A 21,574-nucleotide genomic window follows, 5' to 3' on the forward strand; every position below is an offset into this window, starting at 1 on the left:
TTAAATATAATGTACGACTTGTACGAGGGCAAATACAATGCGCGAGCTATTCTGCGCGGAACTTTTCTTCAACAGCCAGGGTATAGGGTCATTGCAGTAGTTTCCGTCCATGCTCTAGTTTTAGACTACTTGACGGATTAGCAAATAATATATTTCATTTTTAATTTACTATTTGCGAAATATAATTTTGATATCATCATCATCATCATCATCAGCCTACTCTCGTCCACTGCTGGACATAGGCCTCTCCTATTGCACGCCATTGAGCACGATTTGCGGCAACTCTGAACCAGCTCTTGCCAGCCGCCTTGCGAAGGTCATCGCTCCATCTAGTCTGAGGGCGTCCTACGCTACGTTTGCCGATGCGCGGTCTCCACTCGAGAACTCGTCTACCCCAACGGTTATCGGTTCTACGGCTAATATGATCGGCCCACTGCCACTTCAGCTTGCTAATCCGGTGGGCTATGTCGACGACTTTTTAGTTCTCTGACGGATAACTTCATTTCGAATACGATCCCTCAGAGAGACTCCGAGCATAGCCCTTTCCATAGCTCACTGAGCGACTTTGAATTTATGGACCAGTCCTGGTCTGGTCCATAATTTTGATATGTAGACAGATATATATATATACATTAAGAACAGACACGACATTGAAATCAGTCCAAATTTGTGCAGCAATGTAGGTTGATATTCAAATTTCGTCAAGTGGACGAAAACTAGGGCAATGACCCTATAAGTTTTTAGGAAAGGATATTCGTTAAAAAAACTAAATGATTAAACAAAAAAATTGAAAGGTATTTTGTATTTTGTATTTGAAATACATTATTTTAAACACTGTAATTTGTATTTTGTATTTCAAATACCCGTCACCAAAGTAATTTGTATTTGGTATTTCAAATACTTTTAAAAATGTATTTTGTAATTTGTATTTGAAATACGTGGAAGCCAGTATTTTGCCCAACCCTGGCGACAGCGCTATATGATAATATGCGATAGCGCTATATATAGCGGCCATGTTATTGTGACGTAGGCCTGTGTCACTCTGGGAATAGAAGACCATGTTTTATTAGACCATGGGCCATAGTCTGTTTTCCATAGTAAGTTGGCCCTTAAGTCAATTTGATTCGGGTTTTTTTTTTGTGAGTAAGTACAGTCGCCATCAGATATATCGGGGCGGATAAGGCGCTCACAAATATCTGAACACGCCTCTATTGTCAAGGCGTTAGAGTGCGTGTTCAGATATTTTTGAGCACCTCGGACGCTCCGATATATCTGATGGCGACTGTACCTCTTATGGTGAAGGATATTTTTGCTGAGTATCAACATCCTACTAGTGACAGTCTTTGACTTATGATTTTATTATTTTTTTTCTTTAATGTATTGTTTTTCGGGATGTATTCAACAACTGGTATTCGTTTTTTGAGTATCGATGCATACTTAAATAAAGAACACTATTTAAAAAATTTAAGCAAATCGCTTGAATACATCCCGAAAAACAATACATTAAAGAAAAAAAATAATAAAATCATAAGTCAAAAACTGTCACTAGTAGGATATCGATACTCAGCAAAAATATCCTTCACCATAAGAGGTAGGTACTCACAAAAAAAACCCGAATCAAATTGACTTAAGGGCCAACTTACTATGGAAAACCGACTATGGCCTTTAAATATGGACCTAAACCGGGTGAACTTACCCTATTTCACTATTTTGATGTTATGTGAGCTAAATAATGATAATCTAATATATTATCTTTAAACAACAGAGTTTACAGACTTAGGTAAAGCAGGGGTTAGATGCATATGTCAACGTACCATTTAATTAAGATACACATTAGCAATCGGTTGTGTTGTTTTGTTAAAAAAATATAAATATAGACATGGAAAATAAAAGGGATAAAGTGACGAGGAAGGCATTTTTCATACAATTGCTGTCAACTATATCAAGTTAGTATTAGGTCATTACCTATGAAATTGGCGTTTTGTTCGGAGAATTTCAACGAAACACGAATTTCCATACAATTAATTTTGCGGATATTTTTTTGATGGCTAATTCAAACCAAACAAAATTTTTCCAGTAATTTTTGACACCTTTAAGGTATGTTTTCAATATCTCCATTTCTTGAAAATTGGTACCATTAGAAAAATATAAGTAATTTTAATACTCGAACCGACAGCACATGAAAAGACCTATTTTCAAGGCTTAATTCTGAACACTTAACAATAAAAAATAACAATTAATTGTATGTAAAATCGTTGTTTATTGAGTGCACTGTAGTTTTATTGTAATTGTGTATGTACTTTTGTAAAAAAAAAAAAACTAGGATCAGACTTATATCTATGAACAAAAACGCCAATTTCATAGGTAAGGACCTAATATAATTCATACATAAACTTAATTAATTCGCGTGATCGCTGAAAAATTTGCGTGGCCGCAAATATGCACATTTTTGGCGAAGCCATGGATGGCGATTAGCGAGAATCGCGGCCTACAGGTAACCACTAGTTTTAATTTCGACTTTTTTGAAGTGAAATCTTAAGCGGCGCTGTGCACTTTTTGTGATGAGGATAAAATGTTAAACTCGCGACAGGTCACGTGCCCGACAGATTCGACAGATTGAAAATTCGTAAGACGGACACGTGACCTGATCGAAAAACTGTTACAATGTCATTGAGTTTTCACTTCTGCCGGCACTCCCGGAGTGCAACCCGTTGTTTTTTTTTTTAGATTTTTCTCTGATGTTGTGAATTGCTGCAGACTGCAGATGTGTGTGCTCAGGCTTACGCACAGATCGCCAAACATGCACATGGGAACATTAATTACTAATTAGGTTTCGTTTTGACGTTGCCGTTCCAATAATATAAGTACCTACCAAATCTAAACGGCTAAAAAATTCTGTAAAGTGTATATATTTTAGATACCAAGCTCAAGCTGAACGAATTTAATTATGTGACCAACTCCGAATCCTTGCCAAAATATTGAGCTGCTTGCTTAATAGTTGCTATTTATTTTCTATTCTTGCCAGCCCCCGTAGCCAACATGCCAATCGCTAACGCCACGTAGCGAACGAAACGCAAATATCACTTTCAGACTAATATGGAAGAGTGATATAGAGATACAAAGCGATTCGATAGCCAAGCGCAAGCGATCGTCACCTTGGCTAGGCCGCCAGTTCTTCCAAGTTACTTCTGATTAGATCTCGAAGTTTTCTGAATATCCTCTAATCTATCTCCTTAACCCGCCTAAGCTACTCTAGAGCGACTTAACTATTATCACTACAATAGTATTTTAAACGCCTTCAAGAATATTAATATCAATATTAGTCAGGGAGGCTATGTACATGTTTTTCTCAGGCAACTTTTGAAAGTGTTTGACTGTGTGTGTGTGTATCTGTGTGTGTGAGTGAGTGAGTGAGTGAGTGAGTGAGTGAGTGAGTGAGTGAGTGAGTGAGTGAGTGAGTGAGTGAGTGAGTGAGTGAGTGAGTGAGTGAGTGAGTGAGTGAGTGAGTGAGTGAGTGAGTGTGTGTGTGTGTGTGTGTGTGTGTGTGTGTGTGTGTGTGTGTGTGTGTGTGTGTGTGTGTGTGTGTGTGTGTGTGTGTGTGTGTGTGTGTGTAATTACGAGAACCTATACTCGTATGGACTTTCAAAGTATCTATTCCATTTGTACATCATTTTAGTGTAGCTTGTGGGCAAAGATCACAACATTCCTATTCCAAAAGTTTCCAACATGTGAAATTTCTACATATAAACATTTCGGAAACCTCTCACACTTTTGTATAGGAATCGAAATTTTCCATTTTCAAAATGAAAGTTTCCTTTGTTTCCTGTGATTTTTTTCTGATATTTCCGATATCTTTTCCAACTCTTTGGAAACTTCCTCTTTTTCCGCATTTTGGACATCTGTAGATAGGTACTTCCTCGCGATCCTTACCTCCTCTGTACCTACTCCCTAAGTCCACTCTAAGTTTGTTTACACGCCCCTATCTATGAAATAGGGTTCGAGAAATAGCGGTATAAACTTATAAAGCCCATATATAACAGTGATGTGCACTCGATAACCTTTGCAAGTCACAATTATAAACGATGTCACTGTTACTGTTGAACTTACAACAGTCAGGTACTGATTAAATATTTACGCTTCGAACAAACAGAATTATTAACGTGTTGTTTCTGCTGTTGATTGTTACAGTAGAGGCCTATTTGCCAATAACATATTATAGGTATTTATAATTATGTCAATAAGGCTGTGTACATATATCACTAACACCTTATAAAATAAAATCCCTGCCGCGTCTGTCTGTGTGTGTGTATAAATGTTCGCGATAAACTCAAAAACTACTGAACGGATTTTCATGCGGTTTTCACGCATCAATAGAGTGATTCTTGAGGAAGGTTTAAGTGTATAATTTGTTAAGATTTTGTGTACCCCGTGCTATGCCGGGGCGGGTCGCTAATTTATGCTAAATTTGGAAAAAATAGGGGTCCAAAATCGCCGGTTACGACATACCCCCTTCAATTTTATATCTAGCGTTCTTACTACAGGCGGTCTAACATAAGTTGCGTTCTCGCGCGCGAGTCCATACGAGTCACGCTAAATGTATGGAGTCGCGCGCGAGAACGCAACTCATGCTAGACCGACAGATGCTCCTTACTCTCGGAAACACTGGCTCACCAAAGCAAATATTATTATTATCGTTCGAGCGACCGAAGCGAAGTGAAGTTCTTACATTCGACTTTGGACACAGGGCTGGCTAGGGGCACGTCCCGGCATTTCGGTGTTTTTAAGCTGAACTATCAGTGGATAGTTTGATACTCAACAACTTAAGTAAATTTGTTCAAATGAAATTGGGTGAACGTATAGTCGAGGGCATTATATTTTGAGCTGGCTCGAACAAGAGGTTATTGAGCTAGAAGAGCTTAAAATGCTAAAAAGCCATTTGTGAGGGGTCTTGCTATTCTGGTCATTTTAATTGCAAGAAAGTATGATCGAGTTTGGTATCAAATGAAAGTGCTCGGTTTACACATTTATAATATTGATTTTTTTTATTTAAATTTTTTTTCGAGAATTATGACAAGTTTGGAATTCAAGATGGCGGCGGCCATAAACTGTCATAAAAGTCGTCATGGATGTCGTTTTATGGATGGACGAGGTTGTAGCCGGGGTTGTAGGACGGGGGCCCCGATTTCGAAAATGATGACCATTTTGGAATCCAAAATGGCGGGCATGCAGTATGTCATAAAAGACGTCATGGATGTCGTTTTATAGATTTTTGGGGCGCAGATTTCGAAAATGATGACCATTTTGGATTACAAAATGGCGGCCGTGCACTATGTCATAAAAGTCGTCATGGATGTCGTTTTATAGGTTTTAGGGGGCCCCGATTTCGAAAATGATGACCATTTTGGATTCCAAAATGGCAGCCATGCACTATGGCATAAAAGTCGTCATGGATGTCGTTTTATAGGTCATGGTCATCATTTTCGAAATCTGCGCACCTGTTTCAAATAAGATATAGATGCATCCTAGCAAGTCAACTACGTCTATATCTACTATCGAAATGTACTTTTGATAATAGTAGTACGAAATGTAATCTGAAAGGAATCAAGTAATGCATTATTGTAATGAGGAATCGACATTGATTCCAATTACTAGTAATTGTAATATTCGAGAAATTGATTCCTGATTCCTCAAATGGAATTGTACTTAGTAATTCGGTATTGTTAGATTACAAAGTAATCTGGGAATCGGTAATCAGATTAAAAAGTAATTTCAAGTAATCGTGGAATCAGGAATCAATTACGAAATGCCCATCTCGGACTAAGTAGCACTGCATTCAATTGATCTTTTTGGCGAACCGCGAGTGGCGAATTTCAGATGAATTTTATCCATAGAATTGTTAGTTTGGCTTATGACTACGTTAATTACTAAACTACTACTACATGAAATAACTATTTAATTATTATTAGGTCAACCCAAAATTTCAGGAAGGTACAATCCACCCTCTCTCCTCAATATGATAAAAGAACTACAGCACTCATTTTTATCGGCCGCTTCTTTTGCAGTTGCCTTCCTGACTTCCCTCACTGGTTTCACCTACGCCTGGCCATCAGGGGTGATAGAAAACTTCCGCTCAAATGAAACTGTGTTGTCACATCCGATGTCCTCCCTCGAAATCTCCTTGCTGGGCAGTCTGACCAACGTAGGAGGGCTAGTAGCCACCCCTTTCTGTGGCTATGCCGTCAATAAATTTGGAAGAAAGTATACGGCAATGCTGTATGGACTACCGTTCGTGGTGAGTAACATGTGTGGTTGCGTTCTTTGACGAGGAGTTATTTTGGCTAACTTCAGACTGTATCATCAGAGCAGCTAATATTGATAATGTATATATTCATGCATAGTCACTAAACTTAGAAATAAATGAAAACTGTAAAAAATCACTATCTCGGGCGAGACTTAATCTCACTCGAGTACATAGATCGGGTAGTTTTTATCAATCATCATCATTGTTCTACGCAGACGCCGACGAAGGCAGAACCTATAAGCCACGTATAATAAAAGTGGTAGGTATTATCTACTCATGAATACATTTCATGTCAACCCTCTTTCTTTTGCAGCTATCCTGGACGATAATCTCTCTCACAAGCTACGTGCCTCTGATCTTAGCCGCAATGTGTGTAGCGGGATTCGGCGCGGCCGGGCAGATCGTGTCCGGGGTATACGTGTCCGAAATAGCCCAGGATTCCATCCGAGGTGCTCTGACCTCAAGTGTCGTCTCAGGATTTTTCCTTGGGCTACTTACTTCATACATCTTGGGAGGATGCTTGACGTACAATCAAATCATTTATACATTTCTGACGCTGTCTGTGTTGTATATTATGTTTCTGACATTCTTGAAGGAATCGCCAGTATTTCTGATGCAGCAGGGCAAGGAAAAGGTAAAATAATCAAGAATATACAACGCATTCTAGAATAGATATAAAACAAGTCTCTGTGATATAATGTGACCTTAATTTTAACATTGTTTGGAAAATTCCTTTGCCGAGACTTCTCGATTGCCATTTCAATTATTATCTTATCACAATGAAATATTACCACAATCCTTTTATTGAAATACAAATAATAATTTATTCGTTAGCATAACACACACATAGGAGATAAAATTATACAAAACAGTAAAACATGTTGTTGTTGTTGTCCTATGGCACCCCAGGGGTGCAAAGGGCCTTCACAAGCTCGCGCCACGCCTTCCTATCTTCAGCGACCCTTCTGGCCTCGTAAAGAAAAACATAACAGGAGAAAGTGCCTCGAAATGGTCTCATCTCAGCATGATTCTGGCGTGACTTCCAGCGCTGATCTTCCGATGAGACCATCAAGTGAAACAATCACGAAAATTTAACACGTTCCCTGTGGGGTGCCCCCAATGTGGGGTCATGAAGCTTTTTTTTATGAGTCCGTGTTTCCAGTATGGGTTCACAACTTCAAAGTGGAAGCACATTTGGACGTGTGACTTTGTCATATTACTTTTTATGGGGACTGTGAACGTGTTATCTAACATTGACAATTTATTGTGCGTATTAGGATATCTAGCAGCTGACAGTTTCATTATCTCTTCTAACCAGCCGGCGTATTATGGATAGCTTTATCCACGTGATAAAATAACTGTCACTTTTTAACACCGTGGGATAGAAAGTGACGGACACCGTTTTATCACGCTGTCACGTAGACAAGAACGACCACCATATTCGTACTGTACTTTCTATCCCACGGTGTTAAAAAGTGACAGTTATTTTATCACGTGGATAAAGATGGATAAAGCCATCCATATTACGCCGGCAGGTGAACGTTCTCGATGCGTCCTTCATATCTACTTTGTTGCTATTTAAATAGTGTTCCTTGATTGCACTTGGTATTACCTAATATAACGTGAGTTTGTTTGCAGGAAGCTGCGGAGGCGATAGCGTTCTACAGACATGTACCGGTGACGTCAAAACAGGTGGAGATGGAGATAACGAAAATAAGAATACAACTCGATCCCAGAATAAACGAAGTGCTGCAGTGTGAGAATGGTAAATTGCATTGTATAATTATGTATGTGTACCTAGTTGATGATTGCTTGAAAAACATTGTGATGATAAAGACACAGATAACTACATCTGTGTTTTTATCACAATATTTTATATATAGTATCATCACAATATTTTATATAATACATTATATACTAGCATAAGCTTTTACTTTCCATCGTATTTTCACCCGAACGTAAGAACGTGTCATGCTACTTCAGTCAGTCTCCGTACAAAAAGTACACTGAGGTTGTCTGACGTAGCATGACAAATACGAACGTTTCCGACAAAATACGATGGCAAAGGATTGTTCACTACATCTGAGGAAGGACGTCACTTAACGCTCGACGAGATTGCGATTTTGTCGTTTAAGTACTTGTCATTCTTAATTTGAAGTAAGATTTAGGTGCTGGTGACGAATATGTGTTACGAATACACATTTCACGTTATTGCTTAAATCATAAAAAGAGTTGCACAAATACGGCAATTAAGGCTCCATTGGAAAAAACTTGAGAATAAATACAACCATGATGATTTGCGTACATTTTAAATGCGTCTACATTAGAATAAATACTCACGCGGCTTTTATCACTTGACAATCATTTGTTTGACGTAATAATCCTCCAGGGCATTGAACAAGCATATTTACTTACAGAATATTATCTGATAGAGAAGATTCTATTTATACCTCTTAATTACGCGTTCAAATTACATCACGTTAAATTCGATATCACGTTGTAAAAATTCGTATGGAATGTTTATTTTTTTAATCATATCTAAATAGGAAATAGTCATACAAACTTAAATTAACTTCAACAAACTTAATTATTATTTACTTGATAGTAACTTGCGCAAACGAAAACCTTGCGATAACTGACTCCTTTCGTTTTCCTCGCCACAATTCTCAAATGTAATTTTAATATTTTCAGAGCCCGATTTAACCAACACACTCTTAAAAGACAAACCTGCACCGACTCTTCAAAAACCTGAATCGGCATGGCAATTCTTACGTAAGTACCTTCATTTATGTTACCTGACATATCATACTAGGATTTCAATTAAATATTACGCATTCAAATTACACATACTCGTAGTTTTAATTCCTTATCATCTACACTAGACAATTTGGCATTTGCGTTATCTTCCATTACATTTAATTGCATTTATCGTAATCCTCACGCCAAAAGTCATACCTAATAGAGGCGTAGAGAGTAGGTACTCTCTCCAGGCGGGTGATGTGCCTGGGGACCGAACTCCACTGAGAGTTGGTTAGGAGTTGTACATATATAATTGACAAAAGGAACTCGGTAAGCGCGATGTAGAACGTGCTAACGCCACATATTACAATCTTATGGCACGACGTTGCCAGTGACAGAGACGGCACAAGATAATTGTTATAAAATTTGCATTTACGATATTGTCCGATTTCAGGAAAGTCCGAGTCGTCAAAGCGTGCCTTAGCCGCCGTGCTAATCGTGATGGCGATGACCATCCTCATGGGGTCCATCGTGATCCAAGTCTACGCGGAGGAGATGTTCAAGATGGCAGTGCCCTCGATGCCGCCTAACCTGTGTGCCATCGTGCTGGCTGTCATTTTCGTCTGCGCTTGTTTCGTGTGCGCCGCCATTGTTGATAAACTTGGGAGAAAGGTACTTATTGTTTTTAATGTCAGAATTAACCTGTATTCCTCTCTTCCGTACAATAAAGTGTTACTTATACTTACTTAATTCTTGATTTTGATTCGCGTTACAAGGAGGCAAGGATGTCGTTTAACTTCTCGTGAATTACAAATCAAATTGAAGAATAATTACTTTTCATTAAACTCGGCGAAAACCATGCGAAAACATAAAAGACTATGACTATGACATAATCGGTAAATTTTTATAGGTATCAGTGGGATATCAAAAATACTCCAAAATTTCTATTACACTTTTCATGATTGGTGCGGTTACCATATGGCACCAAATAGACAATCTCACAAAGATCGACCTAGCCCCACAGTAAAGTCAATAAGGCGTATGTTGTTGTGTGTGTTGTATTGTGACTATATTCGTATACCTATACCCTCCTGTATTTTGCTTGTTTCTTTACTAGATGCTTTTGACGAGCACGTCAGCTGCTTCCGGAGTGTTCACTCTACTACTGGGAACACAGCTAGAGTGTGGCTGGGCCCCGCACTGGGTCACAGCTCTCCTCATCTACCTATACTGCTTCATCTACACCCTCGGCGCCGCCTGCGTGCCCTTCATACTCACCGCTGAAGTGTTCCTGCCGGAGGTTAGTGTCTAGTGTTCACGGTGCTGCTCGCAGCGCTGCTGGTGCAGCACTGGGTCACAACTCTCCTCATCTACTACAGCTTCATCTACACCCTCGGCGCCGCCTGCGTGCCCTTCATACTCACCGCTGAAGTGTTCCTGCCGGAGGTTAGAATCTAGTGTTCACGCTACTTTTCTGATGGCGGCGGCTCCACACTGGCTTAAAGCTCTCGTTAGTTTTATCAGTTCGGCTCAATACTGCAAACATTTAACAAGGCATTAATCACACTCCATATTCTTCCACCAGCTTCGGTCCATTCCAGTTCGAGTTACCTTTCCCAACCCATCCCCAACACACTTTAGGTATTTAAATAAAAGTAAACAAAATCTGGGTCTCAAATGGCTCCTTAAGCCAGTTGAGGGTAGATGAAAACATTACATGATCAAATAATGTAGGTTAAAGTCAGGTCGTTCAGTGACAGATCCAGGCGCTTTTGTATTTGGTTGGTTAACCAATAAATGTTATAACTACCCGAAAATGTACAAATTGTTTATTTACTTTTATTTAAATAGGTACCTACAGATACAGAGTATAGATAAATGACTTCCTATTTACGTTCCAGGTCCGCGGCCTCTGCAACACCTTCAGCATGGCCTGCATGTGGATCTTCAACTTCATCACTCTCATGATCTTCAACCCACTAGTGGAGGTCCTGAGCCTTGGCATCGTGTTCTGCGGATTCTCTGCCACCTGTTTCCTTGGAGCGCTCTACAGTCATTACTGCCTGCCCGAAACCAAGGGACTGCCGGCCGATGAGATACAGCTTCTGTTCCTTAAAAAGAAAACAAAGAATAATAAAGTTTAGTTTAATCAAACTGTCTTTTAATACTTATTACGTAACCCTTGTAAATAATAAAAAAACATAGTTTATTTATTTAAAATTTAAATCAGGCAACAAGGCCCATATTACAAATACCTTACAGACTAACATACATATATATATATATATTATAAACTTAAAGACTAAACACATAGTTTAGTCATATCATACGTCTGCTTAGCTTGCGGGCTGTAATTAGCACTGTAGAGATGGAATTTTACATGCTTTTTAGGGTTTCGTAGTCATCTAAACCCTTATAGTTTCGCCATGTCTATCTGTCTGTCTGTCCGAGGCTTTGCTCCGTTATCGTTAGTGCTAGAAAGCTGCAATTTGACATGGATACATAAATCATACCATTTGTTACCTGTTATCTGTTAGTTAAATTAGTTGCATGATAGATTTAGTCCTTTAATTTTAAGTTTTTCATTTGATATTCGCACGCCAGAAAAGGCGTAATATGTAGAACTATTTTGTACCTACTTAAGACCACTATGTAACCATATTACTGCGAATAAACCATTTGTATTTGTATTTGTATACAGAACGGTAAAATAAAAAGTATAAAAAAAGTTTTTTTTAAGGTAGGTACCTAAACAAAAATATACAAAACTATATTTATAACAAACCCATACAAAAGTATATTTTTTGAAATTTTTTTTGCTTTTTCGCAATATTGTGGGATATCGTTGGATAGGTCTTTCAAAACGGATAGGGGTCTCCTAAAACCATTTTTTATATAGTTAATATTTTCGGAAATATGCGCTCCGAAAGAAAAAAATAAGTGCCCCCGACCCCTCTAACTTTAGAACCATGGGTCCAAAAAATATGAAAAAAATCGTGAAATAAGAGCTTAATAAATACTTTCAACGAAAACTATAGCGAACATGATAGGTCTAGTCGTTTTTGAGTTATTGCAAAGAATCTTCTTTTCTTAGTAAAAAGACGTAAGTACAAAGCGTTTGGCCTATTTTGACAGAATGGTAACTACGAAACCCTACACTGAGCATGCTCTTGGCCGATGTTTAGCGCGCACCGTATCCGCAGGAACGTGTGACAGCTAGTGTGATAGGGCCCTAATTATGGAACCTGGAATCAACCACAAAATTTCACAAGAAAAGCTACCTGTAGAAGAGAAAAAGCGGCCCGGCTGGCATATACGAAAGCATTTTTGCCTAAATTGAAACGGCCGAGATCTTGGTTTTCGGTCAGTCTATTCGTTTTTAGTAGGTAGGTATGTTGCTTTGTCGTATCGTACGTAAGTAGGGAACCTTAAAAACCCTATTTGATTGCAAAGCAACGGTATCAGAGTCTAGCGACTTGACTTAGGAAATGTTAAAGAACGGGGAAAGATAACCGTAATAAAGAATAATAATGACATTAATGACCTAAGTCCTCATCACGACAATTATTCTGAAAATGAGCCACAAATCTTTGGCAACTGATAAGCAATGTTTTAGTTGTATTCGCTATCTCTGTATAACAATATTTGCTTCGTCTTCAAATTGTCACATTGCTATTTATCTTTTCTAACGTATTGTTTTCATATAATGTATATTTTAAACAGTTTCAACCTCTGTCCTTCGACAGTTCTAACGTAGATTTTGCAAGATTGCTACGTTTAATTAGGAAGTAAGGTAGTTTTAGTAGGTACTAAGTAGAATAATAATTAAAATGGGAAAGGCACAGCAATGCATAACAGGAGTGACTGGTAAGTTTTGATAAATCTACAGCATATAGTTACCACAAATATGGTGGGCTAGAATCAAGACTTTTAATGGCATTATGTCCATCGTTACATAGCAAACAAGCCTAAACCTTTCACTCTTTGGCTTGAAATCGTAAAGGCAAAAGTGAGCCCAGACCGAATTTAAAAATTTTACAATTATACTGGGCCTAACAACCAATCCTCTGGACGATGTCCCTTTTTTAGGGTCCCGTACCTGAAATAGAAATTAACCTGAATAGATAGGCATTCATTTCAGTCGAATTTATTTAAGTAGTTTAGAATATTCTTTCAACTTGCAAGATATTTTTAGCAGGAAAGCTATATGAGACAAAGCTACATAGTTTTTACATGATACCCAACAAACATTCGAGTTTTTCATCAGATTAATCCTTAATTTCAGTGTGCTTCAGCGCCATATTGATGGGCAGCCTCAACTGCTGGCCTTCCTTCACACTGGAACTGTTCACCAACCCGAACTCTACAGTGTTGTCCACGCCCATGACAGAGGTGGAAGCGTCGCTGGTCGGCAGCTTGCCTTCCTTAGGCGCCATGGCTGGGACGGCCGTGACTGGTCTACTTATTGACAATTTGGGGAGGAAAAGAGGTTCCATGGCGCTAGTCTTACCCTTTCTGGTGAGTCTATGCTGCGCTGAAGTTGTCTTGTTTTTTTACCCGCCAGTGCAACGCAAAGGAACTTAAAGAATGTGTTTATCAGTCTATGTATGTATGTTTGTTCCTTTGTGGCATAGAGATATATAGGTATAAGTAAAGAAAGAGTGGTAACTCCATACATCAGTTTACTTACCCAAACGCGCGTTATTTCGTAGTCGACATCTAGCGTCATATAGCGGAATTTATCAGTACCTACTACTAGTTGACAATAGATGCATAGAGAAATATAATAAGACAAGAGTGCTCACTCCATACATCAGTTTTGGTACCAAACATATTAGTATTCTCAACAACATAAGACTTTCCGGTCGGTGCTACATCTATTGTCATTTGACAGTACTACTACTACTACTTAAAGTACTGATAATTCCGCTACTCGATGCTAGATGTCGACTATGAAAATACTAATATTTTTGGTACCAAAACTGATGTATGGAGTGAGCACTCTTGTCTTACTATATTTCTCTATGATAGATGTCTCGGCGAACGAAAACTCTAATGCTCAAAAATGTTCAGCTAATATTATAACCGGATTAACTGGAAGTCTATTTTCAACCCCTTCTGTTTATGATATTAGTTGTAAATTGTTGAGCATTACACTTGTGACATCTGGTGTCAAGTAGGGGTACTGATAGTTCCACTACTTGACGTTAGATGTCGACTACGAAATAACGCGCGTTTTGGTAAGAAAACTGATGTATGGAGTTACCACTTTTTCTTTATTACTCTATGTTTGTGGCAATCTAGAAACCAAACACGTGGCCGAGTTTGATTATCCTTAATTAAGTTAATGTTGACTGTCATCAATGACTGCCCCAATAGTGGGCATGAAATTCGCCTCTTACCTAAATTCGGTGGTTCTTACTTCGTTTTCTAATTTGCGGAGTCAAGATCCTGAAGCACATTTTAAATTATTTAACTTTCAGCTATGCTGGATCATTATAGAATTCTCATCGTCGGCACTGCCTATCATGGTTGCTCGCTTCATCGGGGGCATCGCGGGAGGAGCAAACCTGGTTTACGCTCCAATCTTCATATCGGAAATATGCGAGCCTTCTATTAGAGGAACATTATCTTCAGGTACGTATCTTCAGTTTCTCAGAAACTGGAAGATTTTATATGTACAACATATTTTTTGTAGATTAACTAAATATGTATATTTTTTCTACTCGTCGAATTAATGATTGAATTAAGACTTCGTATACGTTACGTATACCAAGTTGTTATCCATAAAATTTAAATATGGGCTCCCAAATCGTCCCGATTCAACTATAATGACTTCATTAAGAAACACTTTAGTGTACGATAATGAACTTGACAAGAGGACAAAACCAAAGAAAGAACAAAATACATCAACGAGCCGCCTTCTCAGCATTTTGACAATTTTGGTTCATTGACCGGAGCGTAGCGAAGGTCTACGTTTCGACTGGAGCATTTTGCTTTTGTATGTCCGGATGTTCTCCTCTACAGGTCGCAATTCTTAACCGAATCTCGTGAAATTTTGTGACTGGATTCTATGTCTAAATAAAATTTTTTTGTCCGTCCGGTTTTTTTAATTTTTTTAAAATGGCGGAGTCGTGATAGCTCGCGCCTAAACAAATAGTGGTATTGGTACCATACGAGTGTTTTCTTTTTGAGATATGTATATAGATTAAATGGCCAAAAATTTAGAAAATTTATTTCGCTGGTTTCGGAGGTATTGAGATATTTAATTTTAACTAATTTTAATTTGAGAAGGAGTAGTTAAATTTCGTCAACCCATCTAAGAACTATTTGGCTTAGTTTGTAAACGTTCGCTTTTTCTGTTTGCACAGAGGGTCTGGGTTCGATCCCCAGTAATTGTATGCTGGGATATTATAACTTTTTGTATTTTTTTACACATAAATTTCGTATTGTTTTTTTTTTTAATTTACTATATTTAAAGCTCTTAGCACCATGTTGTTTAAAGCTCTGCTCGCGAGGTCTACAGCTCACAGAGCCACTAGTTTAGGTTGTACCTATACCTAGTAGAAAAAGTATTATTTTACTTAACGCATAGAAAATAGTTATTTGTTTTATAAGGGGGCAAAGTTGTTGTTTAACCGCTCGTGCTAATATTGATACCCAAGCAAGCGAAAGATTCCAAAATTGAACCACGAGCGTAGAGAGTGGTTCGAATAATGGAATCTTGAGCGTTGCGAGGGTTTCAAAGCACGAGGGTTAAACAAAACTTGCCCCCGAGTGAAACACAAAATTATTCACCACACCAACCCGAAGCAATTAATAAATGTAAAATATCAAACAAAATCAAACCAAAAACAAATCCAAATTAATGTTATTTAATATTTATCATCCAAAATCATCATTTATAATTTATAAGTCAATTCTACCAGCGAACATTAGAAAACAACTCAAAATTTGCATTTGATTACTTTGCCTTACATGTGAATAAAATACAACTTTGCTATCAGTTTTTGAAGTGCAAAGTACCTAAGCCTTTCCGAGCTGGTTTGGTGAAAAGTATTGTACAATACAATAGTGATATAATTAAGCTTTTCGATCTCGTATCATGCCTAAACACGGTACTCAACTGAAAAGCTGCCTATAGGGATGTTTCCTGTACTTAAAATAATTTATTTCAAACCGTGCACGAAATAAAGCACCAGATAATTATTAGAAAAACATAGATAGCAGCTATTTTTAAACACAATTTGTATTTAATAAATCGGATTCAAATATAAAAAGTAGGTGAATTTACCGTGACGTCACTACATTCGTTTTCATATAAATTACATATTAGCAAATCGTTTTGACAGTTCTAAAAAAGAAGCTGATTTGACTAGTAGGAATGTAGCCTATTAATATTACATTTGAATAACTACTATTCCATATATACAAAGAAAGAAGTTCAAAGTTCATGAAATTTGTTTTTATCATTTTTGTGGATAGAGTTAGACCAAGAAAAGACTTCTATGAAATTATGACGTATAAATAACACTTGCACCGCGTGAGCTATCAAAATTGCTGCAGACTTTTCTTGGTCTGACTCTACCTATATTGAGCATGTAACAAGTAATGTTTATAATTCAACAGGAACGGTATCAATGTACTGCTTTGGAGCAATCTTGTCGTACTTGAGTGGCTGGTTCCTGTCATACAGGATGATCATCTGGCTGAACCTGGCCCTAGGCGTCGTAAACCTTCTGCTATTCATGCTAGTGGTGGAAAGCCCGATGTTCTTGCTGAAGCAGAAGAAAGAACAAGTGAGTTTCCATAAATAATTTTGTCCATTTGGAGTTGAAACTCTAGGTCCATGGTGTCCCAGGGCGCAAAAGTTGTTCGCAGAAATTGCGAAGCGTCTGGTTAACGTAACTGGTGACCGAAGAGCTGGCGGCTACCTCGCACAACTTATCAGCATTGCGATACAGCGAGGAAATGCCGCCAGCATCCTTGGTACAATGCCTCAGGGGCCTATTTTAGATTTAAGTTAGTTATTAATTTCGTTTAGTAGAACCACAGTATACTTATATCTTGTATGTAAATAAATGTTTTTTTTTTTAATGTGGCTGATGGAATTGCATATCTGTTACTACAACTTGCACACAGATACAGCGTTTTCATTCATGATGCACCTAAACTGTGCAAGTGCATTTGTGGGTTTTTTTCAAGATTGATTGTTGAAGACCTAACACCAACACAAAATTAACACAAACTTACCACAGGTATAAAATCATACAAATATTTTTGAAACCCTTGAGAACTTTCTAACGTACTTGTGTATATACTTGACTTGTTCCAAGCCTAAAGGATAAAATGTTAAAAAGATTTCCATATTTCCAGGAAGCTATAAAGGCGCTAGCACACTACAGGGACGGGTCTGTGTCGTCGAAAATCGTTTTGGAGGAGCTCTCAGTGATGAAACAACAGCTGTCGCCGGCTGTGGAACTACTCTCTGTTAATTCAGGTAAGGTATATCACAAAACGGCCGATGATAAAAAATCCTCACACAGCCAGAAAAGTCAGTTAAATGGGCAGTTCTCACAACGTGTCAACCTATTTCACTTTCTTGGCCGTGTCGTTAAAGTCTTGTTTATATTATTTTGGCGTTATTCCTTATCATTTGATCCGTGATCTGTGATCCGTGTCAAACAAACCAAAAAAGACATAACAATTTACAGGACAGAAAAGTAAATCTTGAGGTGAAAAAAAAAATTGTTTGAAAAACTACCTGAAACGAATGAGCCGGCCTATGCAGAAGTGTTTGACAAAAAGATCTTAACTTGTGTAAAATAATATACAGAGGTCATTGATAAACCTTTCAGATGAAAAGAAAGAGGAGGAAGCCGAGAAAGAGAAGCTAACCGACGGGGAACCAGTGCCGGGGACGCACAGACAGTCCGCTATCAAGACATTGTGTAAGTCTTTGATCCCCTCATATATGTATACTAGATGCATACTAGCAACCCGCCCCGGCTTCACACGGGTTAACAAATTATATATGAATAATCACTCTATTGATAGGTGAAAACCGCATGAAAATCTGCTCAGTGGTTTTTGAGTTTATCGCGAACATACAAACAGACAGACGCGGGGGATTTTGTTCTATAAGGGGTCGGCCAGAAATCATGTGATCAGTTTTGGCCTATTTTAGACCGCCGATAAAATACCTAGAGCGGATTATTTGATCTGATTAAATTTTTGAGTAATATTGTAGTTTTTAGCTTTCCCGTTTTGAAAAAAAAAATACACGTGATATCTTCTTTGACCATGAAGATACAATAATTATGATTATGTGAGCTGTAGACATCGCTCGGATATACATATTTGCCATATTTTTTCATTTGAGCCCAAGCTGAATTTGTGACCTTTACTTCCCTAGGTCAATCAACAAAGTGCTTAATTTATATGCACAACGAACAAATCAAATATATATAGATTGTAGAATTTTAGTAAAATGAACGCTTATTAGTTAATCTTACTATCATGAGTGGTGAATTAACTTGTCAACGTTATCTTTTGTGCTAAACTTACCTTTATTTATTTATAAATTACCTAGTTATTTATTTATAAATCGTAGTGCGACACAGGATTCTACAACTGAAGTTAAAAAAAATTGTAAAAACCTTCTCCTCTGTCAAAGCTCGTTTTTAGGGTTGCGTACCCGAAGGGTAAAAACGGGACCCTAATATTACTAAGACTCTTCTGTCCGTCCGTCTGTCTGTCTGTCACCAGGCTGTATCTCATGAAAGCGATTTCTGCTGCCGCTATAACGACAAATACTAAAAACAGAATAAAATAAATAAGGTAGGACTGCCATACCACAAACGTGTTTTATTTTTCGTTTTTTGCGTAATGGTACGGAACCCTTCGTGCGCGAGTCCGACTCGCACTTGGCCGGTTTTTTAAACATGTACGAGTACTAACCCTACCTCGCCCATTATTTTTCAGTTACCGAACCGGCTAGTCGCCGAGCGTTCTTGGTTGTAGGAACTGCCTTGACTTTACAGGTAAGGTTTAATTTAAGTACCAAAATTTCATGAATACTTTATGAATGAATTAAAATACCCATAGTCTTCACTTCAGACGGGTGTTTGAAGTGGAAAAAAATGCAAACTCCATAGCGCAACCTAGTTCAATTTAAAATCCAATGGGAATCAAGTACCTAGATACATAAGTCTGGAACGATTTTAATAGCACACGCAGTGCAAGTATTATTTATACGTCATAATTCCATAGAAGTTTGACGTTTAAAATAACACTTGCACTGCGTGTGCTATCAAATTCGTTGCAGGCTTATCTTGGTCTCACTCTACCCAATTAATAAGTGACGTTAACAAGTGCCAGCCGACAATCGTACTTGTCGTTTGATTTCAGTTTTATTTACGCTGCTCGCTGCTCTTTTGTCATGTTCTGGGTTCGCACCGCAGTTCGCAAATTGCGGGCATTTTTCTCTTTTAATTCTGTTAAGGCGTTATTAGAGTGACAGAGAAAGATGCCCGCAATTCGCGAACTTCGATTTTCACGGTTATAGTGTACCAGCTCTGATAAATATAAATGTGATTTATGTGATGTTCCAGGTGGGCATGGGGATGGTGGCGGTACAAGTGTATGCCGGAAAGCTGTTCGCGCAGGCGGCCCCGGACCTGTCCAAGGACTTCTGCTCGGTGCTTCTTGCACTCACTTTGTTCGCTGGGTGCGCCGTCACCGCCGTAGTGGCGGACAAGGCTGGAAGACGGGTAAGTTTGTCCATTTAGCGAGGCCCCACACTAGCGTCTCACGAGCGTCGGCGACTAGTAAAATCGACGGCTGCTGCTCGACGCAACCGCCGACGCGACGCCATTTTCCATAGCGCTGACTAGACGCCGACACTCAGAAGATGCTAGTGCGAGGTAGCCCTTTTAACTACTTAGATGGTTGGCAGTTCCCAAATGTTTCACCAGAAACATCCTGCCTCGCACAGCCGAGATGTAGAATGAACTGTCGCCTGCGATATTGCAGGACCGTTACGACTTACTCCCACCTTAAAAGCCCGCAACGCACTTACAAACCCTTCGGTGTTGCGTGTGTCCATGGACGACAGTGATTGCTTACCATCATAAAAACACTACAATGTTAGGTAGATACAGATTGATTCACGAAAGCTGGCACGGATGGAATGAATGAAACTTAATTTCTTTGTATGAGTCACACCGTATGTGTATCGGTATACAGTAAGAGCAGCCATTTTATTGGGTAATGTAATACACACATAGATATTATTCACTCATTCGTTCCTTTCGTCCCAGCTCTTGTGAATCGACCTGTACCGGCTGTACCTAATACATAGTAGAAAAGAGAAGTAAAAAACTTCAAGAAATAAATGAGTCTCATCTGTCTGTCTGATGCATGCCTTTCTTTTTTCATGTACTACCACGTTGTGGCGTTAAATAAATGTATTTTCTTTCTTCATCTCAGATTATGTGTGGAACTGAACACTCATCTTTCTCCAGGTGCTGATAATCTCCTCGTCAGCGCTGGTGGCGCTGTTCATGGGCGGGCTGGGCGCCCAGATGCAGACAGGCTTCCTGCCGGCCTGGGTCTCCGCTGTCCTCGTGTTGCTCTACTGTTTCTGCTTCATTTTTGGCGCGGGCAGCGTGCCCTATGTTCTGTTGGCTGAAGTCTTTACTCCAGAGGTACTAGATTCTTAGCACATACTCAATTTTACCGCCATCTAGTGAGAGCAGTTGTAGCGCTTTCATGTAATGGTTCGGGCACCATAGACAAAGGCACGCTAAGATTCGTGAGGTGGTATAAAGTAATGCAGCCACAGTTCAGAAAACTATTAAAGTGTAAATGCGCGTTGTAATATAAAGATCTTTATGAGAGATGGCACACCGCTTGCGTGACGTGTATGTACATGCACTGCTCCAACATTTCAGCGCACGCGCACGTGCACATCTACGAAAATGCAATCGATGTGTTCTGGTCTTTATCTCCAGCTATCAAAACCACGGCTTCAATATCTGGAACTGTTGTGAGCATATTAGTTCATGTCTTAAACCTATCTTAAAGGATGACCTACGCTAGACCGGGCCGGGCCCGGGCCGAGGCGTCCAACATAGCATTTTTTATGACATCTGATCGGTGATCACGTGGTGCTTAAATACCTCTATAATAGTAACGCGTGTGTCATTCGACTTTGTATGAAAAACAAATAACTTTATGACCTACTTGCTTATTCGCAGGTCCAAGGCATTGCCTCTATGATCCTAGTGGAGTGGGTGTGGCTCCTCAACTTCTTGATAATCGCGGTATTCCCGTTCCTGGTGTCCATGCTGGGTATCCACGGCTCCTTCTACGCGTTCGCGTGCGTTGGCGTGGCCAACACATTCCTTAGCTACTTCAACGTGCCGGAGACGAAAGGGATGTCAAACAAGCAAATACAGGAGGTGTTCTCTAAATAAAAGTTTTAAGGCAAACAAGCATTTTTAAAAATATATCCCAGTCTTTGACCTGTGT

The 21,574-nt window shown here is 38.9% G+C and overlaps 2 protein-coding genes across 2 annotated transcripts; both read left to right on the top strand.

Moving 5' to 3' along the window:
* Positions 1 to 1,807: 1,807 nt before the first annotated feature.
* Positions 1,808 to 11,194, top strand: LOC134800513 (facilitated trehalose transporter Tret1-like). Its single transcript, XM_063772982.1, has 8 exons — positions 1,808 to 1,946; positions 6,063 to 6,292; positions 6,615 to 6,935; positions 7,940 to 8,066; positions 8,993 to 9,073; positions 9,495 to 9,712; positions 10,158 to 10,340; positions 10,942 to 11,194. The coding sequence occupies exons 1-8, from the start codon at positions 1,880 to 1,882 to the stop codon at positions 11,182 to 11,184; spliced, it is 1,470 nt and encodes a 489-aa protein (XP_063629052.1). The 5' UTR covers positions 1,808 to 1,879; the 3' UTR covers positions 11,185 to 11,194.
* A 1,568-nt stretch (positions 11,195 to 12,762) lies between these two features.
* Positions 12,763 to 21,533, top strand: LOC134800514 (facilitated trehalose transporter Tret1-like). Its single transcript, XM_063772983.1, has 10 exons — positions 12,763 to 12,907; positions 13,326 to 13,558; positions 14,524 to 14,677; positions 16,670 to 16,839; positions 17,417 to 17,540; positions 17,899 to 17,991; positions 19,025 to 19,083; positions 19,654 to 19,812; positions 20,566 to 20,748; positions 21,301 to 21,533. Exons 1-10 carry the CDS (start codon positions 12,871 to 12,873, stop codon positions 21,517 to 21,519), a joined length of 1,431 nt encoding a protein of 476 aa, XP_063629053.1. The 5' UTR covers positions 12,763 to 12,870; the 3' UTR covers positions 21,520 to 21,533.
* Positions 21,534 to 21,574: the final 41 nt, after the last annotated feature.

This window comes from Cydia splendana, chromosome 20, assembly GCF_910591565.1.
Source record: "Cydia splendana chromosome 20, ilCydSple1.2, whole genome shotgun sequence".
Lineage (NCBI taxonomy): Eukaryota > Metazoa > Arthropoda > Insecta > Lepidoptera > Tortricidae > Cydia > Cydia splendana.

Excerpts from the sequence above, each read along its gene's own strand:
- LOC134800514 (XM_063772983.1), top strand. The coding sequence starts at position 12,871 with ATGGGAAAGGCACAGCAATGCATAACAGGAGTGACTG. Across the intron at positions 13,559-14,523 it reads CGCTAGTCTTACCCTTTCTG|CTATGCTGGATCATTATAGA; the intron begins GTGAGTCTATGC and ends TTTAACTTTCAG. Across the intron at positions 17,541-17,898 it reads ACTACTCTCTGTTAATTCAG|ATGAAAAGAAAGAGGAGGAA; the intron begins GTAAGGTATATC and ends TAAACCTTTCAG.
- LOC134800513 (XM_063772982.1), top strand. The coding sequence starts at position 1,880 with ATGGAAAATAAAAGGGATAAAGTGACGAGGAAGGCATTTTTCATACAA. Across the intron at positions 6,293-6,614 it reads TGTATGGACTACCGTTCGTG|CTATCCTGGACGATAATCTC; the intron begins GTGAGTAACATG and ends TTTCTTTTGCAG. Across the intron at positions 9,074-9,494 it reads ATCGGCATGGCAATTCTTAC|GAAAGTCCGAGTCGTCAAAG; the intron begins GTAAGTACCTTC and ends GTCCGATTTCAG.